Source organism: Schistocerca cancellata, chromosome 11 (genome assembly GCF_023864275.1).
Source record: "Schistocerca cancellata isolate TAMUIC-IGC-003103 chromosome 11, iqSchCanc2.1, whole genome shotgun sequence".
NCBI lineage: Eukaryota > Metazoa > Arthropoda > Insecta > Orthoptera > Acrididae > Schistocerca > Schistocerca cancellata.
The window spans coordinates 117,728,732-117,755,034 of record NC_064636.1 but is presented as its reverse complement, the minus strand read 5'-3'; the positions used below and the strand labels follow the sequence as shown (position 1 = coordinate 117,755,034).

Below are 26,303 nucleotides of genomic sequence, written 5' to 3'. Positions count from 1 at the left end.
TAGTTACAATTTTCAACAACAGATGGCGCTGCGGTCTGGGAAACTCTATAGTACGATATTTTCCACATATCCACCATGCGTAGCAATAATATGGCGTAGTCTCTGAATGAAATTACCCGAAACCTTTGACAACGTGTCTGGCGGAATGGCTTCACATGCAGATGAGATGTACTGCTTCAGCTGTTCAATTGTTTCTGGATTCTGGCGGTACACCTGGTCTTTCAAGTGTCCCCACAGAAAGAAGTCACAGGGGTTCATGTCTGGCGAATAGGGAGGCCAATCCACGCCGCCTCCTGTATGTTTCGGATAGCCCAAAGCGATCACACGATCATCGAAATATTCATTCAGGAAATTAAAGACGTCGGCCGTGCGATGTGGCCGGGCACCATCTTGCATAAACCACGAGGTGTTCGCAGTGTCGTCTAAGGCAGTTTGTACCGCCACAAATTCACGAAGAATGTCCAGATAGCGTGAGAGCAGTAATCGTTTCGGATCTGAAAAATGGGCCAATGATTCCTTTGGAAGAAATGACGGCCCAGACCAGTACTTTTTGAGGATGCGGGGACGATGGGACTGCAACATGGGGCTTTTTGGTTCCCCATATGCGCCAGTTCTGTTTATTGACGAAGCCGTCCAGGTAAAAATAAGCTTCGTCAGTAAACCAAATGCTGCCCACATGCAAATCGCCGTCATCAATCCTGTGCACTATATCGTTAGCGAATGTCTCTCGTGCAGTAATGGTAGCGGCGCTGAGGGGTTGCCGCGTTTGAATTTTGTATGGATAGAGGTGTAAACTCTGGCGCATGAGACGATACGTGGACGTTGGCGTCATTTGGACTGCAGCTGCAACACGGCAAACAGAAACCTGAGGCCGCTGTTGGATCACCTGCTGCACTAGCTGCGCGTTGCCCTCTGTGGTTGCTGTACGCGGTCGCCCTACCTTTCCAGCACGTTCATCCGTCACGTTCCCAGTCCGTTGAAATTTTTCAAACAGATCCTTTATTGTATCGCTTTTCGGTCCTTTGGTTACATTAAACCTCCGTTGAAAACTTCGTCTTGTTGCAACAACACTGTGTTCTAGGCGGTGGAATTCCAACACCAGAAAAATCCTCTGTTCTAAGGAATAAACCATGTTGTCTACAGCACACTTGCACGTTGTGAACAGCACACGCTTACAGCAGAAAGACGACGTACAGAATGGCGCACCCACAGACTGCGTTGTCTTCTATATCTTTCACATCACTTGCAGCGCCATCTGTTGTTGAAAATTGTAACTACTGTAATTTCGAAAGTTTGTCCGCCTGAAAATGTACTGTTGTCCCAAGCATATTGCAACAAACGGTGTATTTCTATCGCTGCTCGTTTAGTTTTTATTGCTGTTTCGAATATACCGGTCATTTTCGAAACACCCTGTATGTGAATCTAGAATTTCAACTCGGCACTTCAGTCTCACACAAAGGAAAATTCTGAAGTTTACTTTTACATATAAACAAACATGCTAACTGCACAGGTTTTTAAGTTAGCTGTTTCTGTGCCAACTTCTACCCTAGCGTGCTACAGAAGAACATTAAAGCATGTGCTAATCAGTTTAAATATAGAAAAATGTGCAGCACCAACAAAGCACATCTTCTGCTTATTCCAGCTAGCTAGATGTCTGGAAGTGCAATATGAGTTACGAGTTTCAAGACCAGCACAGAGGAGAAAACCTCTGGTGTGTGTGTGTGTGTGTGTGTGTGTGTGTGTGTGTGTGTGTGTGTGTGTGTGTGTGATTGCACATAAATATGGACAAAAAATCATTTGAAGTTTGACTTCACTGGTCTGTGTGAGGTACCAATGTAAGATATACTTTTATCTTATGATCATAAAATTCATTATACTCTTCTTAACATCTGTAACACAATGCGTTACTTTTTTTTACTATTAAAAACAGTCTTGATTATGATTTATTTATCAAGGTGACCAGTTTCGACCACTACTGTGGTCATCTTCAGACCTACAAGTTGAATACAAAGCTTTAATTAGAGGGCTACATGCATTAAAGAAAATACAGAAAGTTATAAAGCTATAAAACCATGAATTACCATTGAGTAGGAACCTCTTTCTGTTGGAGAATCACTACTGGAGAAACCAATGCACGTATTACTATATATAATGGAGGCATCGTTTTATCTCACACAGATGCATGAAATCTTGAAATGTGCAATTTACATTTAAAAATTAGCAGTCAGTTGCCACCATTAATATTTTCACAGTTACTTAACTTTACAGATGACAAAATTAATGCAGTACGAGAAATTATTCTTAATAAGCATAATACGAAAATTGCAGCCCTTGTTAGTCACCAAAATGTGTGTTCATAAGATGTTTCACTAAATGTACATAACTTATATCCAAGAGTAAGGAATCTAACCAAAATTACTTTTACTCCTGCAGAGACAACACATTTAAACAAAGGCCTAAAATATAATTTAGCTCCAGAATTGAGCAATGCAGATATTAAACTTGTGATTGCTGACATAAAGGTTGCTGCAAAACATGCACAATTTAGTAGGTCTGAAATATGTGACATTGCACATAAAACTAAAAATGTCATTACTAATGAAAAAGATAAAAATAAATATAATAATGAATTAAAACTTGTAAAACAAATCAACCAGAAGTTAATAACTAATAAAGCTATTGCAATCAGGGCAGATAAAGGGAATACTCTTGTCATTGTTAGTGAGGATGATTATGTTTTCAAGACTTTACAGTTTTTTTGACACTAATGGAATAACTGAGTTTAATAAAGACCTGACTTCAAGATTTCAAACAAATATTAAAAAGCTGATTGATGATAGTGTCTCTTTACTTTCACCTAAAGATAAAATAACACTTAAAGTTATGAACCCCACCTTACCTAAGTTGAGATCACAAATCAAATTACACAAACCAAATTTACCAATTCATCCAATTGTTAATAATACCAACAGTTCCTCTTATAACCTGAACAAAAAGCTTAATCAGATCTTAAAATTCTTCTACATTTATGAAGAAAATTATAGTATGAAAAACAGTTTTGAATTAACAAAATTAATTTACGATGTGGATATTCCAAAAAACGCAAGGTTTGCATCGTTGGACATCACAAATCTTTACATGAATATACCTATTCAAGATACTGTATTAACTTAACGTATCACAAAATCATGAGCCCCAAAGAAATAGTAGAATTCATTGAACTGTTAAGAATTACTCTAGATTTTAATTATTTTTCATATAATAATAAAATATACACACAGGAAGATGGACTTGCAATGGGGAATTCACTGGCTAGCACTATAGCAGATATCTTCGCCAATTATGTTGAAATTCAATTTTTCAAAAATAATCCAGAAATAACAAAATTATATACTACAAAAGATGCGTTGATGATACATTGCTATTATATAACCGTTCTAAGGAAGAAATTGATGCTTTCGCTAACAACTTAAATACTTTACACTCAAAACTTGTATTTACAGTAGAATACGAAAGTAACAATAGTATTGATTTACTGGACTTCACTATTACAAACAAGAATGGAAAACATAATATTTCTATTTATAGAAAACCCACATCAACCGAAATAACAATAAATGGTACATCATGCCATCCATTAAGATACAAAATGGCATTTTTAATTATGATACATAGGATACTGAAATTACCTCTTCAACCTGATGCAGTTGAGGAGGAAATTGATACATTAAAACAGATAGCAGTTGCTAACAATTATAATTCACAGCAGGTTGATCTGGTATATCTAAAATTACAAGAAACAAATGATGCTGTTATAAATTCGAAGAAGAGATTAACAAAAATGACATACATGGGACCTATTTCAGATAAAATAAATAAATTATTTAAGAACCAAAGCGTGACAATAGCATTTAAAACTAATAACTCCCTGCGGATGAAACTGAAACACACAATTGGGGACTCAAATATATACCAAAAGTCAGGCATTTACAAAATAATATGTAATGACTGTGAGAAACAGTATATTGGCTAAACTGGCCATAACTTTCTAACACATTTCAAAGAACATACTACTGGTACTGCACGTACGAAATCAATATTTTGTCAACATCTTGATGGATACAATCATTCTGAGGGTTGCAATTCTAACAATTTGAAAATATTACATACTGTGCCAAAAGGACCACTGCTAAATACTTTAAAAGAAATTGAAATCTTTTCAGTTCACAAAAGTAATCCATTATCTGTTTTAAACGAACAACTTCAGTTCAAAGACAAACATTTCTTTCAGCTTTTCGATGATCTGCCTTTAGTCTGTTTACTCTTCTGTCCTTCGTTTTGTAAGATTATTAAGACTTTTAGGAAATATTATATCTATACATTGTAATTTTATTTCACCAAACATTATTTTATGACTGACGATCTGTTTTAGAATTTTTGCTTATATGCTTTTAGACTGTATATTGCTAATTCACATCCTTTTATTTTTGACACTATGGCTCATAATATTATAATTTTAAATTCCTTCCATTTTCATTATTTTTATTTGTTTATAAGGCTGTGCATATAACTTAATGAATAGCAATGCCCTTAAAAAATTGTCACATGTAATTTACATACCAACTTCATTGACAATATTTCATATATATGGACAACTACTTCGTATCATATTTGTGCAGCATGTAGTATACATGTCAGCTACAGATTAATGCAGCCTACTCTTTGAAAATCGTTTCAATAAAGACATTTTGCTGCTGAATAATACATCGTTTGACGTGACAGTCTTCGCCATTCCACTTTCGCAACAACTTCGTTGGAAAGAAGCCTGCTGCCACATCTTTGCACTGGCATTTGCCCTCACCATGGCAACCACTAGCTCGCCTATCGACTTTACAACAACTTCAGTGGAAAGAAGCCTGCTACCTCATCATTGGAACGGCGTCCAATTTCACCATGGCAACCAGTGGTTCCAAATGGTTCACTAACAGGCCTTGAGAGGGCAACCCGTGTACTGCCAAACCGAAGTTCATTTATCCTACAGGTTTAAATATTTTTAACGCTTCTTAATTGACAATAGCTGTTTAATAAGCTAAGTTTAGTGTGTATTTATTTTTAATTCTTCACAATATTCTTTTCATTAATAAATTTTAAATTGTATTTCGACTTATTGGTTAGTAATTACATCATGCCGTCAGAAGGGGGCGGAGCCTCCATTATATATAGTAAGACGTAGTGATTCTGCAACAGAAAGAGTTTCCTACTCAATGGTAATTCATGGTTTTATAGCTTTACAACTTTATGTATTTTTTTAATGTATGTAGCCCTCTAATTAAAGATTTGTATACAACTTGTAGGTCCGAAGATGACCACAGTAGTGGTCGAAACCAGTCACCTTGAATAATAAAACATGATCAAGACTGTTTTTTATAGTGAATATTTGTAAGACTTTGATCACTGCCTCTCCCATAATGTATTCAAAAGTAAATAATTCGTTAAGATTTTAAAAACTGTAATTATTGCCATCAGTGTCATCATCGTCATAAATCTCTTATGGCAACATAAATTTGTATGAAAGCTTAAAAATATCGTTAAAGTATGTATCAACATAAAACTATCAGTGCACGTCCCATTCCTCCCAATCCACAATACACGCTGTAAGTGCGACAAGAAACAGTGCGTAAACCATATATTTTCAACTGTGTCATGCTGCTGATTATCAGGTGTGCAATACTACTTTAGAATTTGCCCACTTACTGTCAAATGCATTTAGCCTCAATGTACACTACTGGCCATTAAAATTTCTACACCATTAAGATGACGTGCTCCAGACGCGAAATTTAACCGACAGGAAGAAGATGCTGTGATATGCAAATGATTAGCTTTTCAGAGCGTTCACACAAGGTTGGCGCTGGTAGCGAAACATGCAACGTGCTGACATGAGGAAAGTTTCCAACCAATTTCTCATACACAAACAGCAGCTGACCGGCGCTGTCTGCTGAAACGTTGTTGTATTGCCTCGTGTAAGGAGGAGAAATGCGTACCATCACGTTTCCGACTGTGATAAAGGTCAGATTGTAGCCTACCGCGATTGCAGTTTATCGTATCGCAACATTGCTGCTCGCGTTGGTCGAGATCCAATGACTGTTAGCAGAATATGGAATCGGTGGGCCATGCTGGATCCCAACAGCCTCGTATCACTAGCAGTCAAGATGACAGGCATCTTATCCACTTGACTGTAACGGATCGTGCAGCCACGTCTCGATCCCTGAGTCAACAGATGGGGTCGTTTGCAAGACAACAACCTTCTGCACGAACAGTTCGACGACGTTTGCAGCAGCATTGACTATCAGCTCAGAGACCATGGCTGCGGTTACCCTTGACGCTGCATCACAGACAGGAGTGCCTGCGATGGTGTACTCAACGTTGAACCTGGGTACACGTTTGCCAAAACGTCATTTTTTCGGATGAATCCAGGTTCTGTTTACAGCATCATGATGGTCGCATCTGTGTTTGTCGACATCGTGATGAACGCACATTGGAAGTGTGTATTCGTCATCGCCACACTCACGTATCACCTGCCGTGATGATATGGGGAGCTATTGGTGACATGTCTCGGTCACCTCTTGTTCGCATTGACGGCACTTTGAACAGTGGACGTTACATTTCAGATGTGTTACGACCAATGGCTCTACCCTTCATTCGATCCCTGTGAAACCCTACATTTCAGCAGGATAATGCACGACCGAATGTTTTAGGTCATGTACGGGCCTTTCTGGATACAGAAAATGTTCGACAGCTGCCCCAGCCAGCACATTCTCCAGATCTCTCATCAATTGAAAACGTCTGTTCAATGATGGCCGAGCAGCGGGCTCGTCACAATACGCCACTCACTACTATTGATGAACTGTGGTATCGTGTTGAAGCTTAATGGGCAGCCATCCAAGCTCTGTTTGACTCAATGCCCAGGCGTATCAAGGCCGTTATTACGGCTAGAGGTGGTTGTTCTAGGTACAGATTTCTCAGGATCTATGCACCCAAACTGCGTGAAAATGTAATCACATGTCAGTTCTATTATAATATACTTGTCCAATGAATACCCGTTTACCATCTGCATTTCTTCTTGGTGTAGCAATTTTAATGGCCAGTAGTGTAATTGGGCCATGGCTGCTTCGTCTTATGCCTTGCATTAAACCTTGGTTGCTATTCTGTGCTCAGTGTCCTGGAGTTATCACGATCATTCTGCTATCCTCTCTCTCTGCAAGTGGCAGCAGCAGCGTGTATCGATATTTACATCCTTGTAGTATCTTTGGCCTCACACTTATAGTTTAAGGCTGTGCCATGCGGGCCGTTGGTTGGTTTGCGTGGAGCAGCGAGGAAGTCTCTGTGGCGCGTGTCTGGCTGGCCTGCTGGTGCAGTCCACATGCAGTCGGAATGTGATGGGCAGTTCCCATTGCTACAGGGTCCGTGGTTCACCGATCCCAGGCACGAAAGTTAAGTCTTTATTTAATCTACCAGCCATCCTCACCTGTTCACATTGTGTCTTTGATGTCGTAGTGGGCTGTTGGGACATTCCCACAAACAACAACGTGTGTTTTCAAGTTGGCGAAATTCTAGCCGCCCTCCTGTGTAGTTTAACTTAAATCGATTATTTTCGAATTGAAGTGTACCAGCGGAATTTTCTACCTTGTGGTCGATAACGCCCCTGTTACCTGCCCTGGCCGTTGATGTAAACTCGGGCAGTGTATTTTCCTCGTCGTGTTGTGGCTGTCCAGCATGGCGTGTAGTTTGACAGTTGAAGATGTAATTCGTTGTGGGCGCCGATACCTTCTGCGTGTTGCATTGAACTCCCCATTGTGTGCTCGTCGGGTGGAGCGGAAGTTATCCTTTCGCTTGGTCCATTGACTGCCTGCAATTGGATTGCCGACGGATTGAGAATTGTTGGGCCGACTGCCTGTCTCACGTAAGTTAGCATTAGTGGTTGAGTTCCAGGCCGACCCCTGGAAACTTCTGAGCGCCGTTTGATGTGCTATTTTTTCTTATTTGTCCTTGTTGTTTGTTTATGTATGGCTTCTAGCCGACTTTAAATTAAAGTTGTTTTGCCCTTGAGGCGTGAGATTGTATGGGCCTTCAACCTAATTTTGAGAAAAGTTTTGAGATAAGGCCGTCTGCCTTTTAAATTCAAATTTCTGTTTTTGAGTCTTCAGTTATTGGCCTTCAGCCGATTTTTTGCTGTTAAGGCATGAGATTGTTTTGACCTTCAGCTTAATTTAGAGAAATGTTTTAAGCTGAGGCCTTCTGCTTTTTAAAATTCAAATTCTTGTTTTTGAGTCTTAAGTGGTTGGTCTTCAGCCGGTTTTAAATTAAAGTTGTTTTGCCTTTGAGGAGTGAGATTGAATGGCGTATTTAACCGGGAATTAAGTTCTAAAATTAATGTTTGGCTTGCTCTGTTTTTAATGTTTCCTTTACTCTTGTAATGTTTGTAAAATGAATAAAGTAGTATGTTCGAGTGCAACTGACAGCGACTCGTTTTGGCCCCTCTCCACAAATTGAACTATCTGTCCTGTAGTGCGGGTATAGCAGGGGATCTCACTGGTAGCAGAGCATGATTTCGCTTGTGTTTGCTATTCCAGTTGCTGTCAGTCTCACTCTTGTTCTGTTTTTGTGTTCTGTGGAACCATATTGTTTAGGCTGTTACTTGTTTCAGGTGTTTATCGTAATGGCAGTCAGACAGTGTCTGGGGATACGCGTGCTCAGAAAGGACCACCTTGTTTACAAGTAGGCAATAAGGCGCCAACCGACTGAGGGCAGTGTTCCGGAGTTAGTAGCCCGTTTGCGCGCTGCCGTTCTTCATCCGGTTGACGTCACGTCGGCGGTGGTGGGTGAGACAGGAGCAGCAACTGAATTTTTGTTTGAGGCTGTTAGAGGCTTTGAGCAAACTATTTGTGTTTTGGAGGGAACCCAACCTAGTGACAGTTACCTGGATAGGGTGCAGGCACAGTTAATGCATTTAACTAATCAGATAGCGGATTTAGGCACGTTAGCTTCGGAAGATCATCACTGGAAATTAACTGTTCGGTTGGGAACTTTGGTGAGCACATTACAGGTTAAGCTTGCGTATTTGGAGTTGGATGGGAGGAGGATTGAAGATCGGGATTTGCGCTTTCAGGGAGAGGGTGAGAGCCAGCCCGGTGGGGTACTGTTGCATCCTCTCTTACGTTAGATGCTGTATTTGCCAAGTTGCCTAATCCTCTGGCCTATTTCTTCTGAGATATTACTGAATTGATTGTGGAGCGACTTGATGAGGCTGAAAATTTTTTATTGTTATTGGTTGCTTAGAATAACAAATGGCTGCCTTTAGCATTCCGCACCAAGTAATTTTGTCATCATTGTACCCGTTAGCTAGAGGTGAGTTGCAGAACCTCCTCTTGCGAGCTATGGCGAAAGGGTTTTTCCTGCAGCAATTAATGGAGCTGGTGATTAGGCAAAGGTTGACCACCGGAATTCGTAAACAGTCAGAGTGTCGTTACATTTGGGAAGTACATGGTGTGGGGAGCTGTTACATCAGTATGTCGATAGAGTACAGATAGCCTCTTTGACATTGTTAATTGATTTACCTGAACAAGAGTTGGTCTCTATTGTTTTTAGGGGAATGCGCGCAGCGGATTAGTCGCATTTTGTCTTCCACAAGCAGCCTTCAACCTGGGAAGAGCTCCGTGACGTAGTGGTAGCAGCATCTGCAATACCACTTGGTAACAATGTACGTTACAAGGTTAAGGGGCAGGTCGGCAGCCCTGATTCCAGAGTATCTACATCCACTGAAGCTATCAGAAGGGACCGCTGACGTTGTTTCAGGTGCGGCAGTATGGCGCGTTTGGTGTGCTCTTGTGTTCATCCTCGTGCGCCCAGAGTCAATAGATGACGCCGGGCTGGGGCGCGAACTCTGGATCGAGCATTCAGACCTTGGTGTACTTATGTACGTTTGTTCTCGGATAGGTGGCGAGCCGATTTGTGTTCTTTTGGATTCTGGTAGTTCCTTTTCATTATTGAGCTTTGAGTGGTTTTCGGAATTTGGGCATCTTACGAAACTTCGGTCAGTCCCTTCGCCGGTGCAGAGATGTTGGGTGGCCAGTGGCCAAGTGTTGCCTCTACATGATTAGTTCCGGGTGAGTATATAGGTCGGCGATTTTTCCTGGCCTATGTCTTTAGTCTTTGTTAAGGAACTGCCAGTTGATCTAATTTTGAGATGTGATTTCATCAATAAAACTGGGTTGGTCTTGTATTGTTCTGGGCACACCTTTTCCTTTAAGTTTGCTCCTGAGGAGAAGTTTAGCCTCTGCGAATGCGCTAAACCTATTGTGCATCGTACTGTTAGGGCATTGGCTGTTGAGTTTCATCCGGTCCATCTATTGCCCCATCAGGCTTCTCAGTTACGCAATTTGTTGCACAGTTTTCGCCACGTCCCGAGTGATAACTTGGGTGTTACTAACGTTGTTGAGTATCATATCCGTCTGTCCGACAATATTACGGTTTGGCAGTACCTATATCGCCTCTCACCCTCTAAGTTGAAGATACTAAAGGCTGAAATACCTCAGATGCTCCAACAGGAAGTGATTAGGCCTACTACATCTGCTTATGTTTCCCCAATATCCCTTGTGCCTAACGATTTCAGACCTGTGGTTGACTACCGCCGTTTAAATGCTAAGATTGTCGTTAAATCGGTACCCTACCTCATCAGCATAATTCTTTTACTTGGTTTGCCGGCGCTAATTGGTTTACAGCCCGTGATTTGAATCAGGCTTATTATTAGATTCCCTTGGCTCAAGCCGGCCGAGCGGTTCTAGGCGCTACAGTCTGGAGCCGCGCGACCGCTACGGTCGCAGGTTAGAATCCTGCCTCGGGCATGGATGTGTGTGATGTCCTTAGGTTTAAGTAGTTCTAAGTTCTAGGGGACTGATGACCTCAGAAGTTAAGTCCCATAGTGCTCAGAGCCATTTGAACCAACCTTGGCTGAAGAATGTAAACATGTTACCGCATTTTGTACTGATTGGAACTTGTTTGAGTTAAACAGATTTCCTTTTGGGCTAGCCACTGGTGCGGCTGTGCTTACTCGTTTGCTTGATAATGACCTTGGCGTCTTGAAGTTAGTTTATGTGTATAATTATTTGGATAACTTAGTTATCTATAGACGTTCGTTTCAGGACCATTTGGAACATATACACCAAGTTAAGATTACAGGGAGCCGGACTGACCGTTAAGCCTACTAAGATGACGCTAGCGAAGCAGCAGGTATCTTTCTTAGGTCATATAATGTCGAGTCACAGTATTCGCATTGACCAAGAGTGAACTAAGGCCTTACGGGCTTTGCCTCCGTCTACTGACAAGCGGGTAATTGCTAAATTCATAGGCATGGCGAACTACTTTAAGCGTTTCGTTCCCAATTTTTCTCAGTTGGCAGCACCCCTAAATCAGTTACGCCAGAAGGGCGCGCGTTTTGAATGGGGACCCGCCCAGGAGGCTGCCTGTGAGCACATTAAGGCAGCAATAACCAGTCCTCCGGTTCTTGGAGTTCCCGATTTTAATAAAGGGTTTGTTATTCAATGCTTCTAATGCTGGTATTTCAGCCGTTCTCCTCCAGGCGTTTGGGGGGCAGAGACAGCCATTACACTATGTGTCTCATCGGTTAACTGATGCTGAACTTAAGTACTCTGTTTACGTGTGCGAGGCTTTGGCCGTTTAATTTGCATTAGAGAAGTAGCGCTTCTACCTTGAACATCGGGCTTCCCAGTTAGAAACCGACAATTGGGCTTTGAGCTGGGTGTTGGCTAGGCCACGTAAAACTGGCCATATTGCCAAGTGGGCAGTGAGTATTTCAGCATTTCAGTTAGAAATTAAACATGTGAGAGGCTCTGAAAATATCCTCACAGATGTCTTCAACTGGATGTTCGCCGAAACTACACCTAGTAAGGGAAACCAGCAGGTGGAGGGGGACAGTATTAATTGTATGGTGTAGGGTGAAATTCCCCTTTTGTTTGATGATGTTGCTCAGCATCAGGCTCAGGACTCTGTTTTGCGCCCCGATTAAGCAACCTGTGATGGCAGGACAGATGTCGGATGAGTATGTTGTTAAGAGAGGTATTCTCTGTAAGAGGGTCGGCGATGCTAAGGAGTGCAAGATCTGTTTGCTTGTAGCTTTGGTGCTCCTGGTTTTACGTTATTTTCGTGATTCGTTGATGGGTGGCCACTTAGGTACTTATAAGATTCTCCAAAAAATCAAGGAGCATGTAACTTGGTCCTCCATGGACTGGGATGTAAGAGAGATGATATCCTAATGTCAATGGTTCGCAGGAGAGCTTCTGTAAAGTTTGGAAGGTAGGAGACGAGGTACTGGCAGAAGTAAAGCTGTGAGTACCGGGCGTGAGTCGTGCTTCAGTAGCTCAGATGGTAGAGCACTTGCCCGCGAAAGGCAAGGGTCCCGAGTTCGAGTCTCGGTCGGGCACACAGTTTTAATCTGCCAGGAAGTTTCATATCAGCGCACACTCCGCTGCAGAGTGAAAATCTCATTCTGATATCCTAATGTCGCTTGTGTAATGTAGCCAAACCCAAGAATGTTCTTCAACTGGGTTAGTTGAGTTCTGAACGAGAGTCCTGTCCGACGCGCAAGCTCTACATTGATTATTTAGGACCTTTACCTCGTACTAAGAAGGGTCATCGATATGTGTTAATTATTATTGATGCTTTCTCCAGATTTATTGGCTCCTTCCGAGCCGTAACGTTACCGCTGCCAACACTATTTCTCATTTAACTAATGTCTTCAGTGTTTTTGGCCCACCTAAGCAGCATGTTAGCGATAATGCTCCTGCTTTTCTTTCGGCTCCTTTCAGGGCCTTCTCTTTTCAGAACGTTGTCAAACATATCACGACCACCCTGTTTTATCCCCTGGGGTTATTTGTGCAGAGATTTAACCGAAACCTTAAGTCCGCTTTGATAATTATCACCAGAAAACCCCTAGTCAATGGAAATCCAATCTTCCTTATCTTAGTTTTGCCTTTAATACGGCCAGTCATGAAGCTTTGCGAGCTACGTCCACCTCCTTGATTCTTTCCTATCCCATTAATTCCCCTCTTTCGAACTTGTGGGGTATTCAAGATCTTATTCCAGCGGATATTAGTCCTCAAGTTATCAAGGAAAACTGGAACCAGGCCAGACGTAATATACTCAGGGCCCATAATAAACAAGCTGAGCGTTATAATCATAATTGAGAAACCTTTAAGGGGAGGCCAGGGGATCAAGTCTATGTCTGAAATTTCCTGGGGAGGCAGGTGCTTGGCGGGAATGTTAGCAAATTTACTCCCCATTTTCTGGGGCGTTGCACCATCATACGTATCTTAGGCCTGATAAGTCTGTTGATCAAGGATAACTGTTCAGGTAAGCAGTATAGGGTTCGCCTTAGCCAAGAAGTTCAGATAGCTCAGGGGTTGAGTCACCCCCTACCTGTGTTGAGTTTAAGGGGGGGAGGTTGAGCCATAGCTGGCTTGTCTTATGCCTTGCATTAGACATTGGTTGCTATTCTGTGTTTAGTGTCCCGCAGTTATCACGATTATGCTTGTTATACTCTGTCTCTGTGAGTTGCACCAGCAGCGTGTATCGATATTTGCACCTTTGTACTATCTTTGGCCTCGCGCTTCTAGTTTCTGGCTGTGCTGTGCGGGCAGTTGGTTGGTGGCGTGCAGCAGCGAGGAAGTCTCCGAGGCACGTGTCTGGATAGGCCCGCTCCCGGCGTCCACGCGCAGTCATAGTGTTCCCATTGCTTCAAGGTCCATGGCTCAGCGATCCTCGACAGCAAAGGTGGGTCTTTACTTAACCTACCAGCCAACCCCAACAGTTCACATTGTGATGTTTGAATTTAGTTGTGGGCTACTGCGACATTCCCGTGAGCAACAACGTTTGTTTTCAAGTTGGCGTAATTCTAGCTGCCCTCGTGTGGAGTTTAACTTAAATTGATTATTTTTGAATTGAAGTGCACCAGCGAAATCTTCTGCCTTGTGGCCGTTAACGTTCTGGTATCCAGCCCTGGACATTGACTTAAATTCAGGAAGTGTATTTTCCTCGCCGTGTTGTGGCTGTCCAGCACGGTGTGTAGTCTGACAGTTGAAGGTCTAATTCGTTGTGGGCGCCGATACCTTCTACATGTTCCATTGAGCTCCCCGTTGTGTCCTGGTTGGGTGGAGCGGAAGTTATCCTGTCGCTTGGTCTGCTGACTGTCTGTCAGTTGGGTTGCTGTCGGGTTGAGAAATGTTGGGCCAACTGCCTGTCTCACCTAAACGAGCATTAGTGTTTGAGTTCCAGGCCAGCCCTTGGAAACTTCTGAGCGCCATTGGATGTGCTGCATCTTCTTATTTGTCCTTGTTGTTTGTTTATGTATGGCTTGTAGCCGATTTTAAATTAAACGTGTTTTGCCCTTAAGGCGTGAGATTGTTTGGGCCTTCAGCCTAATTTAGAGAAATGTTTTAAGATAAGGCCAGCTGCCTTTTAAATTCAAATTCCTGTTTGTGAGTCTTAAGTTATTGGCCTTCAGCCGATTTTAAACTAATGTTGTTTTGCCCTTAAGGCGTGAGACTGTTTGGGCCTTCAGTCTGATTTAAAGAAATTTTAGGATAAGGCCTTCTGCCTTTTAAAATTCAATTTCTTCATTTTGAGTCTTAAGTGGTTGGCCTTCAGCCAGTTTTAAATTAAAGTTGTTTTTCCCTTGAAGAGTGAGATTGAATGGTGCATTTAGCTGGGAATTAAGTTCTAAAATTAATGTTGGGCTTGCTCTGCTTTTAATGTTTCATTTACTCTTGTAATGTTTGTAAAATGAATAAAGTAGTATGTTCATGTGCAGCTGACAGCCACTTATTTTGGCCGCTTTCCATAAGTTAAACTATGTGTCCTGGCCTACAGCTATAGCAGGGGATCTCAGTAATATCGAATGAGGTTGAAAAACGTAGAATGATATATTACAAATAATCTGGTGTGATGTCAGGAAGAGTTTAAATTGAAGAAACATCCCACAGAACTCAAATACTACATGGTCATTAGACACACTGTCATAAAGGTCTACTCACACGTGAAACAATAGAATAACAAAAGCATTTGACAATGTGTTTCAAGATGTATGAATGGAATGTTAAGGTTTCTTGGGAAGAAAGTATTGACACTGATGCATGGAGGAGGGGGGAGGAGAAGACGATGACGATGAAATTGCTGTCGTCATCTGCTAATACCACAAGTTAATCTACATTCACCATGCTTCACCCATATTACAGTATCGGATTTCATACATCTGCGTCTACCTAGTTCTTATTTTATTATTATACTTTGTTTTCTTGGCACATTGCTAACTTTCTATGCCAAGTTGGTTTATTTTATTGAATGTTCTTCCATAAGATAGGCTAGACATCTGAATGCACAGTACAAGGTAGGTTTTTCAGTAGCAGTACAGATGAAAAATTCAACATAGTGTGCTTGTGTGTGTGTGTGTGTGTGTGTAGTTCTGTAAATAAGAACAAAATTTATGTATCAGTTTCTTAACAGTGAAATAGTCAGCTCTATTGAAGAAAAAAAAATCAGCTATTTCTTACATTTTTAGTACATAGAAAGAAAAGAAACAGTGGCTAAGGTGAAAAGACACTGCATAGTATTCCAGTTTTGTTCGACAGGTTTCTACATCTATAATTTCTTTAGCAAATGTTAGTGACGATGTTCAGAAATGTTTAGCCTACACTTTTCCTAGTGATTCAATTCCCAGTAATTTAACGTGGAATCGCTGTAAAGAACATCCTTTATGATTTAGCTTTGGCCATTCATAAGCTTATGTCGGTTCATGGCTCATGTCGGTACCAATGGCGTGTGGAAGCAGAGGAGATTCTCTCTGGTTTCGGGCAGCTAGTGGATATGGGAAAGACTGCCAGTGTTGCTTGCGAGATTAAGGCGGAGCTCACCATTTGCAGCATCGTCAACAGAACCGAGTGTGGTCCTTTGGTGCAGAGCTGAGGGCCTGAATCAGAGGCTCAAGTGATTCTGTGACCGTGTAGGCTGCAGATTCCTTGGCTTGCGCCATCGGGTGGTGGGTTTCTGGGTTCCGCTTAATAGGTCAGGAATCCACTACACACAGGAATCGGCTACACGGGTAGGGAGGGCTGTGTGGAAGGGTCTGGGCGGCTTTTTAGGTTAGGTCTCAGGGAACCACAGAAACGGCGTCTGTCTAGAAGGGGACAGATAAAACACAGTATGTTAGTTGTAGAAACGATCGGTATTGTAGTTGTAAATAGTCGTAGCTGTGTTGGAAAAGAACCAGAGCTCCAAACCCTTAATAGAAGGCACTGAAGCTGAAATAGTTATAGGTACAGAAAGCTGGCTAATGCCGGAAATAAGTTCAGCCGCAATTTTTCAGACGATCTAACAGGGTTCAGAAAATATAGATTAAATACAGTTGGTGGTGGAGTATTTATTGCTGTCAGAAGTAGTTTGCCTTGTAGTGAAACTGAAATAGATAGTTCCTGCGAAATTGAGAGAAGGTATAGAGCTGGGTTTAGTGTCATTTTGTAAGGAAATACGTCAAGTCTCCTTACCTTAAACTAACGATGTAGTATGTAGCTTCCGTTGGCTATTCCGCACACATCCCATCAGAAGTCAATTGCTCAGTGGCTGCGTAATTTCTTGCTCCAAGTTCAGGTAGAGAATCCGGCACAAGAGCTACAAACACGATATCCTTGATGAATCCCCATTTAAAAAATCGAGTGGTGTAAGGTCTGGGGAACGTGGGGGCCATGAAATTGGCGCACCACAGCTAATACATTGACCTGGAAAGCGGACGCTGAAAAAATCCCAGATGTCACCCGGGTACTGGGGTGGTGCACCATCTTACATGTAGTAAAAATTTCGTTCTTGGTCATTTTCATCAATCTGTGGTATCAAAAATTGTTGTGTTATCCAGTTACACTACCCCTTTGATGGTTGTCTCAGGGGGCCATACACTTTGTTGTTGCTCAGTGCTCAATAAACGTTCAGTTTAAGTCAATCACGAACATGTTGCAATGTTTGATGTGGATTTTCACTGCCCCACATCCTACAGTTATGTGTGTTAATCTTGCCACTCAACTGAAAAGTCCACTCGTTAGAAAGATGATTTTGGGCAAGAAATGTTCATCTTCACATAATCGATTTAACATATCTGCACAGAAGTTCCTGCGAGCAATTTCATCAGTGTTGTTTATTCCTTGTACGGTTTCATAGCCAAACGGCTCCTCAACTCGCGCCAAACGGTCGTATGTGGGATATGCAGTTCACGATATGCGCGCCAAGTCGATTTCGCAGCGTTGCTCACAAAATGTTGCCTCACTCGCCCAACGACGTCGTCAGACGTGCTTGGACGACCTGATGATTTCCCATGTCTTACCGAGCACCCTGTTTCTACAGCACATTTATGCCACTCATAAACTGAAGGTCTACTAGGAGAATCTTTAGCGTACTTGGTATGGAAAGTACACCGAACTGTTGTCGCCGAATTTGATTCTTCAAACCAAAACACACAGGCAGGACGCTCAGGTCCAGCGAAGGCAACCATCTTTAACGCAGCTGCCGCTAGAGCAGTGCCTTTCAGCACTAGCGAAATACGCGAGGCAAAACTTGATGTATTTCCATACAAACTGACACTACAATCGCCTCTATAAGTACTATGAATTTTTTCTCAGAATTGTTCTCTTTGGAATACCCTATGTACCGCTCCCGTTTCAACTAAGATGTAACTTTCATGCACAAAACAAAAATAGATATTTCCACGATTCCGACAAGGTGTAACACATCGACGCTCGTGGTGCCGTGGGACCAGAATAGGAGCTCAGTCTGGGGTGAGTGACAGTGGAGAGGGTAACAGTCGTCCGCCGGCAGGGACGCCCAGGGTCGCGCACTCGACTCCCCGTTACGCGGAGCAGACGACGTCACGTGGCGCCGCCTGCCTAGGGGTGGGGGTGGGGGAGGGGGTGGGAGGAGGGGCGTTCCGCTGTGTCCGGCGGCCGACGCGGCTCTGCCTCCCACCCCCGGAGTCGAGGGACGCAGTATCAGCGTTTACTTGTGTGTGTGTGTGTGTGTGTGTGTGTGTGTGTGTGTGTGTGTGTCGAGCTGGAACAGCGGTTCTGCCCATTTGCTCGGCTGCGCTGCTATGAAGACAATAAATAAGTGAATAAATAAAATACTGAAAACAATACTTGATGTGTGTTGTTAACACTGGTTAATAGGAAGAAAAACTTACTCTTACATTAAGTTACTGTGTGACATGACGATATTCACGTAACTGCTATAATTATTTATGGATCAATAAAGAAATTTAACCGGAATGATCACTGTTAATACTACATGTCAGATCCACCAGCTACGTGAACAACTCTTTTTGCATTTGTATTTATAATCGCAAACATTTTTCAGCACGTTTCTGCTCCTGTCACTGGGTACTGTTTAATCGAATCCGGATGTTTTCAACTGGCAACTACGCTACGAACACTGGGTCTGCAGACAGTTTCCGGCTGCCGTTGTCGTTACCTCAGTGTTCCTCCACTGCTGCGTCACGCAGGACCCTCCGTAGTCTGCCGCACGCTGGCAGCGCGCCACCTGTTATCACTGAGCGGCCAACCCAGAAACCAGATCCGTCTGCTGGTGGCCTACCAGACGGATTCCAGAGGCACAAAAAATTTGGTCCTCAAAACTTCGTGTGATTACTAAGTGAAGTTAAAAATTAAAAATGCTGACAACACTCATTAAGTGATATAAACTTATTTTAATAGTTCAACACAGAAATGTGTTACAGTCAAAAACCAATTGTCCTCTTGAGGCAGTATAACTGCCACGACTTTCTTCATCCAATATTTGAGAATGACACAACTTAGCAACTCCCAGCAAACTTTACACATAATTTCAAACCTTCTTTTTACAGAGACTGACCCCCTCCTTCCTCCCTCCCTCCCGCAACACACCCAAATTTACAAAAGGAGAGAACTTTATTGCTTACAGAATTTTCGCTGTTCGTGCAGTAAAACTTAAACATCAGAGATACTATTTTCAATTTATTGGTCTATTACCATCTCTGTTAGCAGCGCAAATGCAACACTCAATGAACGCGCAAACTTCTACCCTCTTACCCGTCAATGCAGTGGAGATACAGTAAAGCGCCAAAGAAACTGCTATAGACATGTGTATTCAAATGCAGAGATATGTAAACAGACAGAATACGGCGCTGAGGTTGACAACGCCTAAATAACACAACTAGTGTCTGGTGCAATTGTCTAGATCGGTTACTGCTGCTACAACGGCAGGTTATCAAGATTTAAGCGAGTTTGAACGTCGTGTTGTAGTCGGCGCACGAGCGATGGGGCACAGAATCTCTGAGGTAGTGATCAAGTGGGGATTTTCCCATACGACCATTTCACAGGTGTACTGTGAATATCAGGTATCTGGTAAAACATCAAATTTCCGATATCGCTGCGGCCGGAAAAAGATCCTGCAAGAACGGGACCGATGACGACTGAAGAGAATCGTTGACCAATGACGACTGAAGAGAATCGTCGACGTGACAGAGGTGCAACTCTTGACAAATTGCTGCAGATCAATGCTGGGGCATCAACAAGTATCAGCGTGCGAACCATTCAGCGAAACACCATCGATATGAGCTTTTGGAGCTGAAGGCCTACTCGTGTACCTTCGATGACTGCACAACACAAACCATTATGCCTCACCTGATCCCATCGACATCCACATTGGACTGTTGATGACTGAAAACTGTTGCCTGGTCGGACGAGTCTCTTTTAAAATAGTACCGAGCAGTTGGATGTGTACGGGTATCGAGACGACCTCATGAATGCATTGTACTTCATGTGAGCAGGGAACTGTATAAGCTGGTGGAGGATACTCCGTAATGGTGTGGGGTGTTTGGAATTGGAGTGATATGGGAGCCCCCCCCCCCCCCCCCCCCCGCCCCGATATGTCTTGACACAACTCTGACTGATGACACGTACGTGTGCATCCTGTCTGATCCACTGCATGCATTCATGTCCATTGTCCACTCCGACGAATTTGGGCAATTCCAGAAGGATAATTCTGTACCCCATACGCCCAGAATTGCTAGATTGGCTCCGGGAACACTCTTATGAGCTTAAACACTTCCGCAGGCCACAAAACTGCCCAGACGTGAACGTCATTGAGCATATTTGGGATGCCTTGTAAAGTGCTGTTCAGAAGAGATCTCCACCCCCTGGTACTTTTACGGATTTATGGACAGCCCTGCAGGATTCACGGTATCAGCTCCCTCCAGCAATACTTCAAACATTAGTGGGGTCCATGCCACGTCGTGTTGAGGCACCTTTGTGTGCTCGCGGGGGCGTTATACGATATTAGGCAGGTGCACCAGTTTTTTTTACTTTTCAGTGCATGACGTCATAAACACCGAAATGCATGAAAAACATGCTTTTGGTTAACGTAGCGCTCAAATTCCCCTGGCTGTCTTACCTAGTGTTTCATAATGACGCGACGTATATACCTTGAGTATAATTTCAAATGTTTTCTAAATTTTTTGTCACTTACGTGCTTACAGCCGGATATTTGACATATTAACTCACTTGCAATGTAATGGGAAGCTTAAAGCTGTTTTATACATGGAAGTGGATTCTTTAAAGAATCGGAGGTTTGGTGGTTAAACAGACAAACTGGGAAGAAGTGCCTCACAACACGTTTCACCCATACATGTGATCTCACGATGTTCCACTGATCGAGGGCGTGCTTTGTAACGTACCTACAACTAACGTGTAACGTAGCTACAACATATATTGTCTACGCTCAGCTGTGAGAATGGACTTGATAAGTAACCTGAGGTATCAGTATTCAGTATCTAACCTGTATAACACTGTGTGCGTGTTGTATGAGTGTCGGTTTCACTGTCATTTAAGCCCTCAACAGATCGTTACATGACAAACGTAAAACTAATAACATTTGGATGAGCTAACTGACTGCGTATTTGAATATGAAAAAGTACAGTAAGAAATGAACCTGTAACAACGAATACCTAAGCTATCTCAGTGCGTTTTTGAACAAGAATTTGCAAGTGATACAGAATCTGGCTTGTGAAACGGAATTTGCTGGATTAGAGTACATGACATGTTGAGGTGTGTCAGTGTCTCTGTTTGGGCCCTGAGTTTGATCTCACCCCTTTAGATGACTGCCTTTTTCCATGTGGTTTACAGAAATTGCCGGCCGCGGTGGTCTAGCGGTTCTGGCGCTGCAGTCCGGGACCGCGGGACTGCTACCGTCGCAGGTTCGAATCCTGCCTCGGGCATGGTTGTGTGTGATGTCCTTAGGTTAGTTAGGTTTAAGTAGTTCTAAGTTCTAGGGGACTTATGACCTAAGATGTTGAGTCCCATAGTGCTCAGAGCCATTACCATTATTACAGAAATTCGCAGCAACAGCGGCTGCAGCTCATTGTCACTAAGAATCAATTTAATAAAACTGAGTTTGCTTGGGTCTTGTTAACTGCTAAATAACTTGCAATAAGGGATTTCACAAATTAAGTCTATTTAAAAACTTTAGAAATCATCATGACCAATAACAGACAGTGACAACTAAATATCAATAATGGCTAAGTGCCAGATTAACGAATTATTTCGATTTCAAAGTTACATTAACATTTAATAACCACAGCATATTTATTAATTAGATGTGGAGAGTAATTATTAGTATTCGGGGGATAAGGCGGTTTCTTTTTAACTCACAAGAAAAACGTTGGATTATTGCAAACTCGGTCTAACAATCAGGAGCCTAACAATGGAATTATGCTTCACGCTATGCTTGTGAATTTTACTCTGAATTCCATCTTCAAGCGTAGTTAAGCCATCTAATTCTCTCCTGGCTATGTAAATGACAGGGCAGCGTGACACGCCTTCTGTCTCCGAGCTCTCCTCAGACACCACTACTTCCACTCCCGCAGACAGACCTCGTCTCACAACAGTGCTTAGAATCGCGCTCCCGTGTTTCGCCCTCAGATTGTTACTATCGATATCTGAGTGCTTATTTATTTCCAATCTTACAAGATGCTAAGAATAGCGTTAAGTTGGCTATATTGTTTTCAATGTAATGGACAGTTCTGACACACTTCTTACAGCTTGTGGTTGTTCTGGCATTTTTAGAAACTGATGAACACAGGTGACTCAGTGGTCCAAGCATTGTGCATAATTTGGAAATAAATGGGCCGAAGACCCGAAAGCCCACCATTGTTTCACTAACATTCACAACAAGGCCCAAAGAACGGAAACTACAAACCTATTCACTGAACACATATGTCATCATTTGCTAAACGATATATTGACCACGAACTGTTTACAACTGCCGCAAAAGGGATCGACTTAGGAAACAAGAGCAGGTGGCATTTACAGATGGACAGTTGTCCGGGACGTTGCAGTGACCATCAGTACATGGCAGAAGATCATTAAAAAACCTCGCGTCTCTCCAAAGTTATGACTGAATGAACAGCTTTGTCACGCGCCCCATGGCAACGCCAGTAAAGAAACACACACACACACACACACACACACACACACAGGACGATCAAATGGTGAGTGGTCTGCCGTCCCACACTCGACCATGTCAGATTTGGGCTTCTCTGACTAATCAGAGGAATATGTACTGATTTGTAGCCCACACAGTGAGACTGGTAGTTGAATGTAGACAAAAAATACCGGTGACACAACAAAATTTTGGTCGAGACTGGAGCACCGTATTTCAGTGTATAATTCTGGTAAGACGGTAAAACCTGGAAGGCTGGTTGGACTGTTTACATTGTAAGATGGCAAGAACTATGCCCCTTACATGAAGTCATTAAAGATCACCTAACTCACGTTGAGCACACAGTAGGGCTGAACAAAAATGACTGACAAGGCACAATGCATCTTGTAGAGGGTGTAGTATTGACGTATTGGAATAATTAATGTCGGGTGATGGTTTTAAAGTAATTCACACGACATGAAAACTTTGTGGAAACGCGTCGATTTACTGGAGGCTAGTTTATCCCTGGGAAGTATACAGAGTTGACCGTAGCTAACTGGAGAGCAGTGAAGGGAAGCGACAATAGGCAGCTTAGGGTGGCTCAAGCTCTGAAAAAGCTGCCTCCAGCTGCCTTAAGATGAGTGACAGTGAGTGGGTGGTTGACCCCGACTCCATGCTGATGTACTGGGAAACAGACGGGGAACTTTACACCTGTTGATAAATGCCCGTCGTCCCGTTTTCTGTGAAGCATGCAAGAAAGCCGCGCAAAGCTATGGTGGAGCGGTCAATTGAGGTCAAAATATGCGTGTTCGTGATTATAGCAACTTCACAGTGAATTCACGGTCTGCAGAGCCTGAAGTAAATCAGGTGAAGAGCGGCAGTATGAAATGCGCCGGCCTCCGATGGGAACATAGGACCAAGGAATTTGAAGTACTCCTCAGGGAGTCAGAAGTCCGAAAAAATTGGTGTTTTGTGCAGACACTAACCTTGATGGGTGGCCTGGGAGGAGCTAAATAGCAGAAGTTGAGAGGAAGGGAAATTTTGTGGGCATTTGTTCACTTCCCAGAGCAGGCATTGGTCGGCGCTGGGAAGCGATTCGTAATTAACGCGAGTTGCGCTGCAATTGGCGTAAGTGATTTTTCTGGAGGGGAAACAGAGCCAAAGACTGGACTGGGTGAAGTCTCCGTAGTGGTCTTCCGTTCCCAGCTTGCCTAGAGTGCGGACGTGGCGTGCTTTACTCAGCTTGCCTGAGAGAGAGTGAACATCTCTGCAGTTTAGGACTTAGCAAATAAAATGACTGAGCTTGGAGATAGAAAGTTTAGGTTCAGCTATGTACTGAGCAAGATAGCTAGGAGTGAATAGACGAGCACAGCGTTGCAGCACCACGACGCCAGCCGACGTCCTCACAACGATGCTTCGCCGCCACGCTGAATTCGGTGATATTGCACCCGCTCCGGCTTGAATTAGGCCACATGAATTTGTTGGATCACGTCGGCAAAGTTTCCATGAGGATTTCATGGGCCGTGTATTAGGGAATTCTTCTCGCACTTCGCGTTACGCCTGGGTCTGTCGATAGAAATTAATTTTGATTTATCGCGCTTTACTCCACGTAAAAGCAATTTGTTACCACTGCCTGACAGGAGGGTCATGTAATGCGATGATGGAAGGTTGTGAGTTAAAATAAATTTGTGCTAATCGACTGCATCTGTTTTCAATCAAGAAGTTGAAATCCCAAGTCATCTCCTTAATTAATTTTATGTTCAACCTTTGCATCTGGTGATCACTTGCTGAATATAACATCAATGTGCACCCCTTTTTAATTAAAAGTGATCAATTCTGAATCAATTAATGTCAACACTGCCACTGCAGTTCAATCAGGAGTCACAGGGCCTTATTCCTTTTTTGTGTTATCCGATATTGCGGCAGTTTTGCACTCTCTGTTGCTCTGTTAGTCAATTAGCTGGGGTGAGCACACGCCAAAACCAGATAAGTGACAGGTGGTGTGTTACATGTGGCAGACCCATGCCAGGATACGATACTTTGGGTTTTGCTGGGAAGTAATCTTGAAAAAGGAAACTCTTCCACATGATCCATTACTTAGCAAATTTTAATTGAAACACGAGTAGCATTAGTTACAATAAGTTACATTGTCTTCTTCATGTGCTGTCCTTTCAAATTGACATTTATAGGTGCCTGTGCAATGTATTTGTGATTTGTTGGAGTACTTATGACGTGCAGTGCCGTAATCAGCCGATGCTGAGCACACAGAACACAATCATTGGTACTAGCCGCTTTGGGGGAATGCTTCATCAACTATTTGTCGGGTCACTGCTCACACCCAGTGTATCAACTTGTGTCCTGATAAACGTTTTGCGTAACCTAATTATTGAGAGTAAGGGGTACCTTGGTTTTGAGTTTTCGTGTAACATAAAAGTGCAAATGATAACGAGGGGAAAAGCCAAGACAACGGCAGAATATAATCAGATTGTTACTCGGGAGAACATGGGTGATAGTAGGGATAGCTCTACCGATGAGCGTGACGAACGAGAGCTGCAACTTCGTGAAACTGTGGCTCACGACTGGTTTAGTCCGCTGAATAGCAAGGACGTTGATTCAGGCAGTGATACTGAGGGCTCGGGGAACGCAGGGAGTACAGGATTAATCCATAAGTATGGAAGATCCAGCCTAAGAAGCCAGAGTGTGTTGGAACAAAACGGTGTCCGACCATTATCATACGATACATTCACAAGTGATCCGACGGGGGTGCGAAGACGGTACTTGTCTGGATATGGAAGGGTTCTTCAGAACAGAGGAGGAGTCGCATTTTCAACCACAAAAGGCCGAGGATCAAAATGCGGCTACTCTCAAAATCATTACGGACCTGTTGCAACAGATGCAAACGGTGAACTTAGAGCTGAGCGCCAACCTTAATGCTGAAATTAAAAAGGCGAATTCGGAGCTGAACTATAGGCTCACAGAAGTTCATAGGGAAGTAAAAGAGGAGGTAAAGAATCTCGGCGTCAAAATAGAGAAAGAGATTGCCATCATCAAACGAATGGCAATTGAAGCCAAATTAATTGCGAAAGGTGCAAGGAAAATAGCGAGAGAAACTCGGGACTCCACGCAAAGCACGGCAAAAGTAGGAAAGGTCATGTTATCAAGGCTACAGAACCGGATTAAACGCGACGAAGAAAAGCAACAAGAGCAACCGGACATAGGGCCTAACGAGATGTGGAAAGAGGAGGTGGCGTTATTAAAAAGAAATTTAGAGGACGAGGTAAAACGTCTCATTACAGAGACATCAGGAAAGGAGACGGGTGTAATTACTGCATCGAATGAACCGTCACTTGCCGGAACACAGATAACCGCTTCATGATGTGACGAAGTTGACTCTATAAGCAACGGGAGCCACGTCTTCATTCACAGCTCTGAGGCAACGACCGAGGTAAACACGGACAGCGCGCAGCAGTCCAGTGAGCACAATTGCTGTCAGCTGATTATATGTACCGAACAACTGTCGAAAATAGAGGGGGGGAGAGATGACGATAGCGTGTCGGAACGAATTAGTCCACGTCCCGAAGTTCATACGAATCGTAAGAACGGGCGAAAAGATAACTGGAATGACGACCGGTTTGACTACAAGCATTTTGTATCAGTCCGATGCTTCCATCACTACAAGGACGAAGGTAATAGCTTGCATCCAAAAACTTTTATGGGACAATTCGAGTTATCTTTGCCCCCAC

The 26,303-nt window shown here is 43.0% G+C and overlaps 1 protein-coding gene across 1 annotated transcript in view; it reads left to right on the top strand.

The window, feature by feature from the left end:
- LOC126108299 (zinc finger protein 117-like) overlaps window positions 1-25,936 on the top strand; it is a 161,179-nt gene extending 135,243 nt beyond the window's left edge. Inside the window, exon 7 of the mRNA XM_049913521.1 lies at window positions 25,454-25,936. Coding sequence (XP_049769478.1) covers window positions 25,454-25,936 — 483 coding nt within the window. The remainder of the gene's footprint in view (window positions 1-25,453) is intronic.
- Window positions 25,937-26,303: the final 367 nt, after the last annotated feature.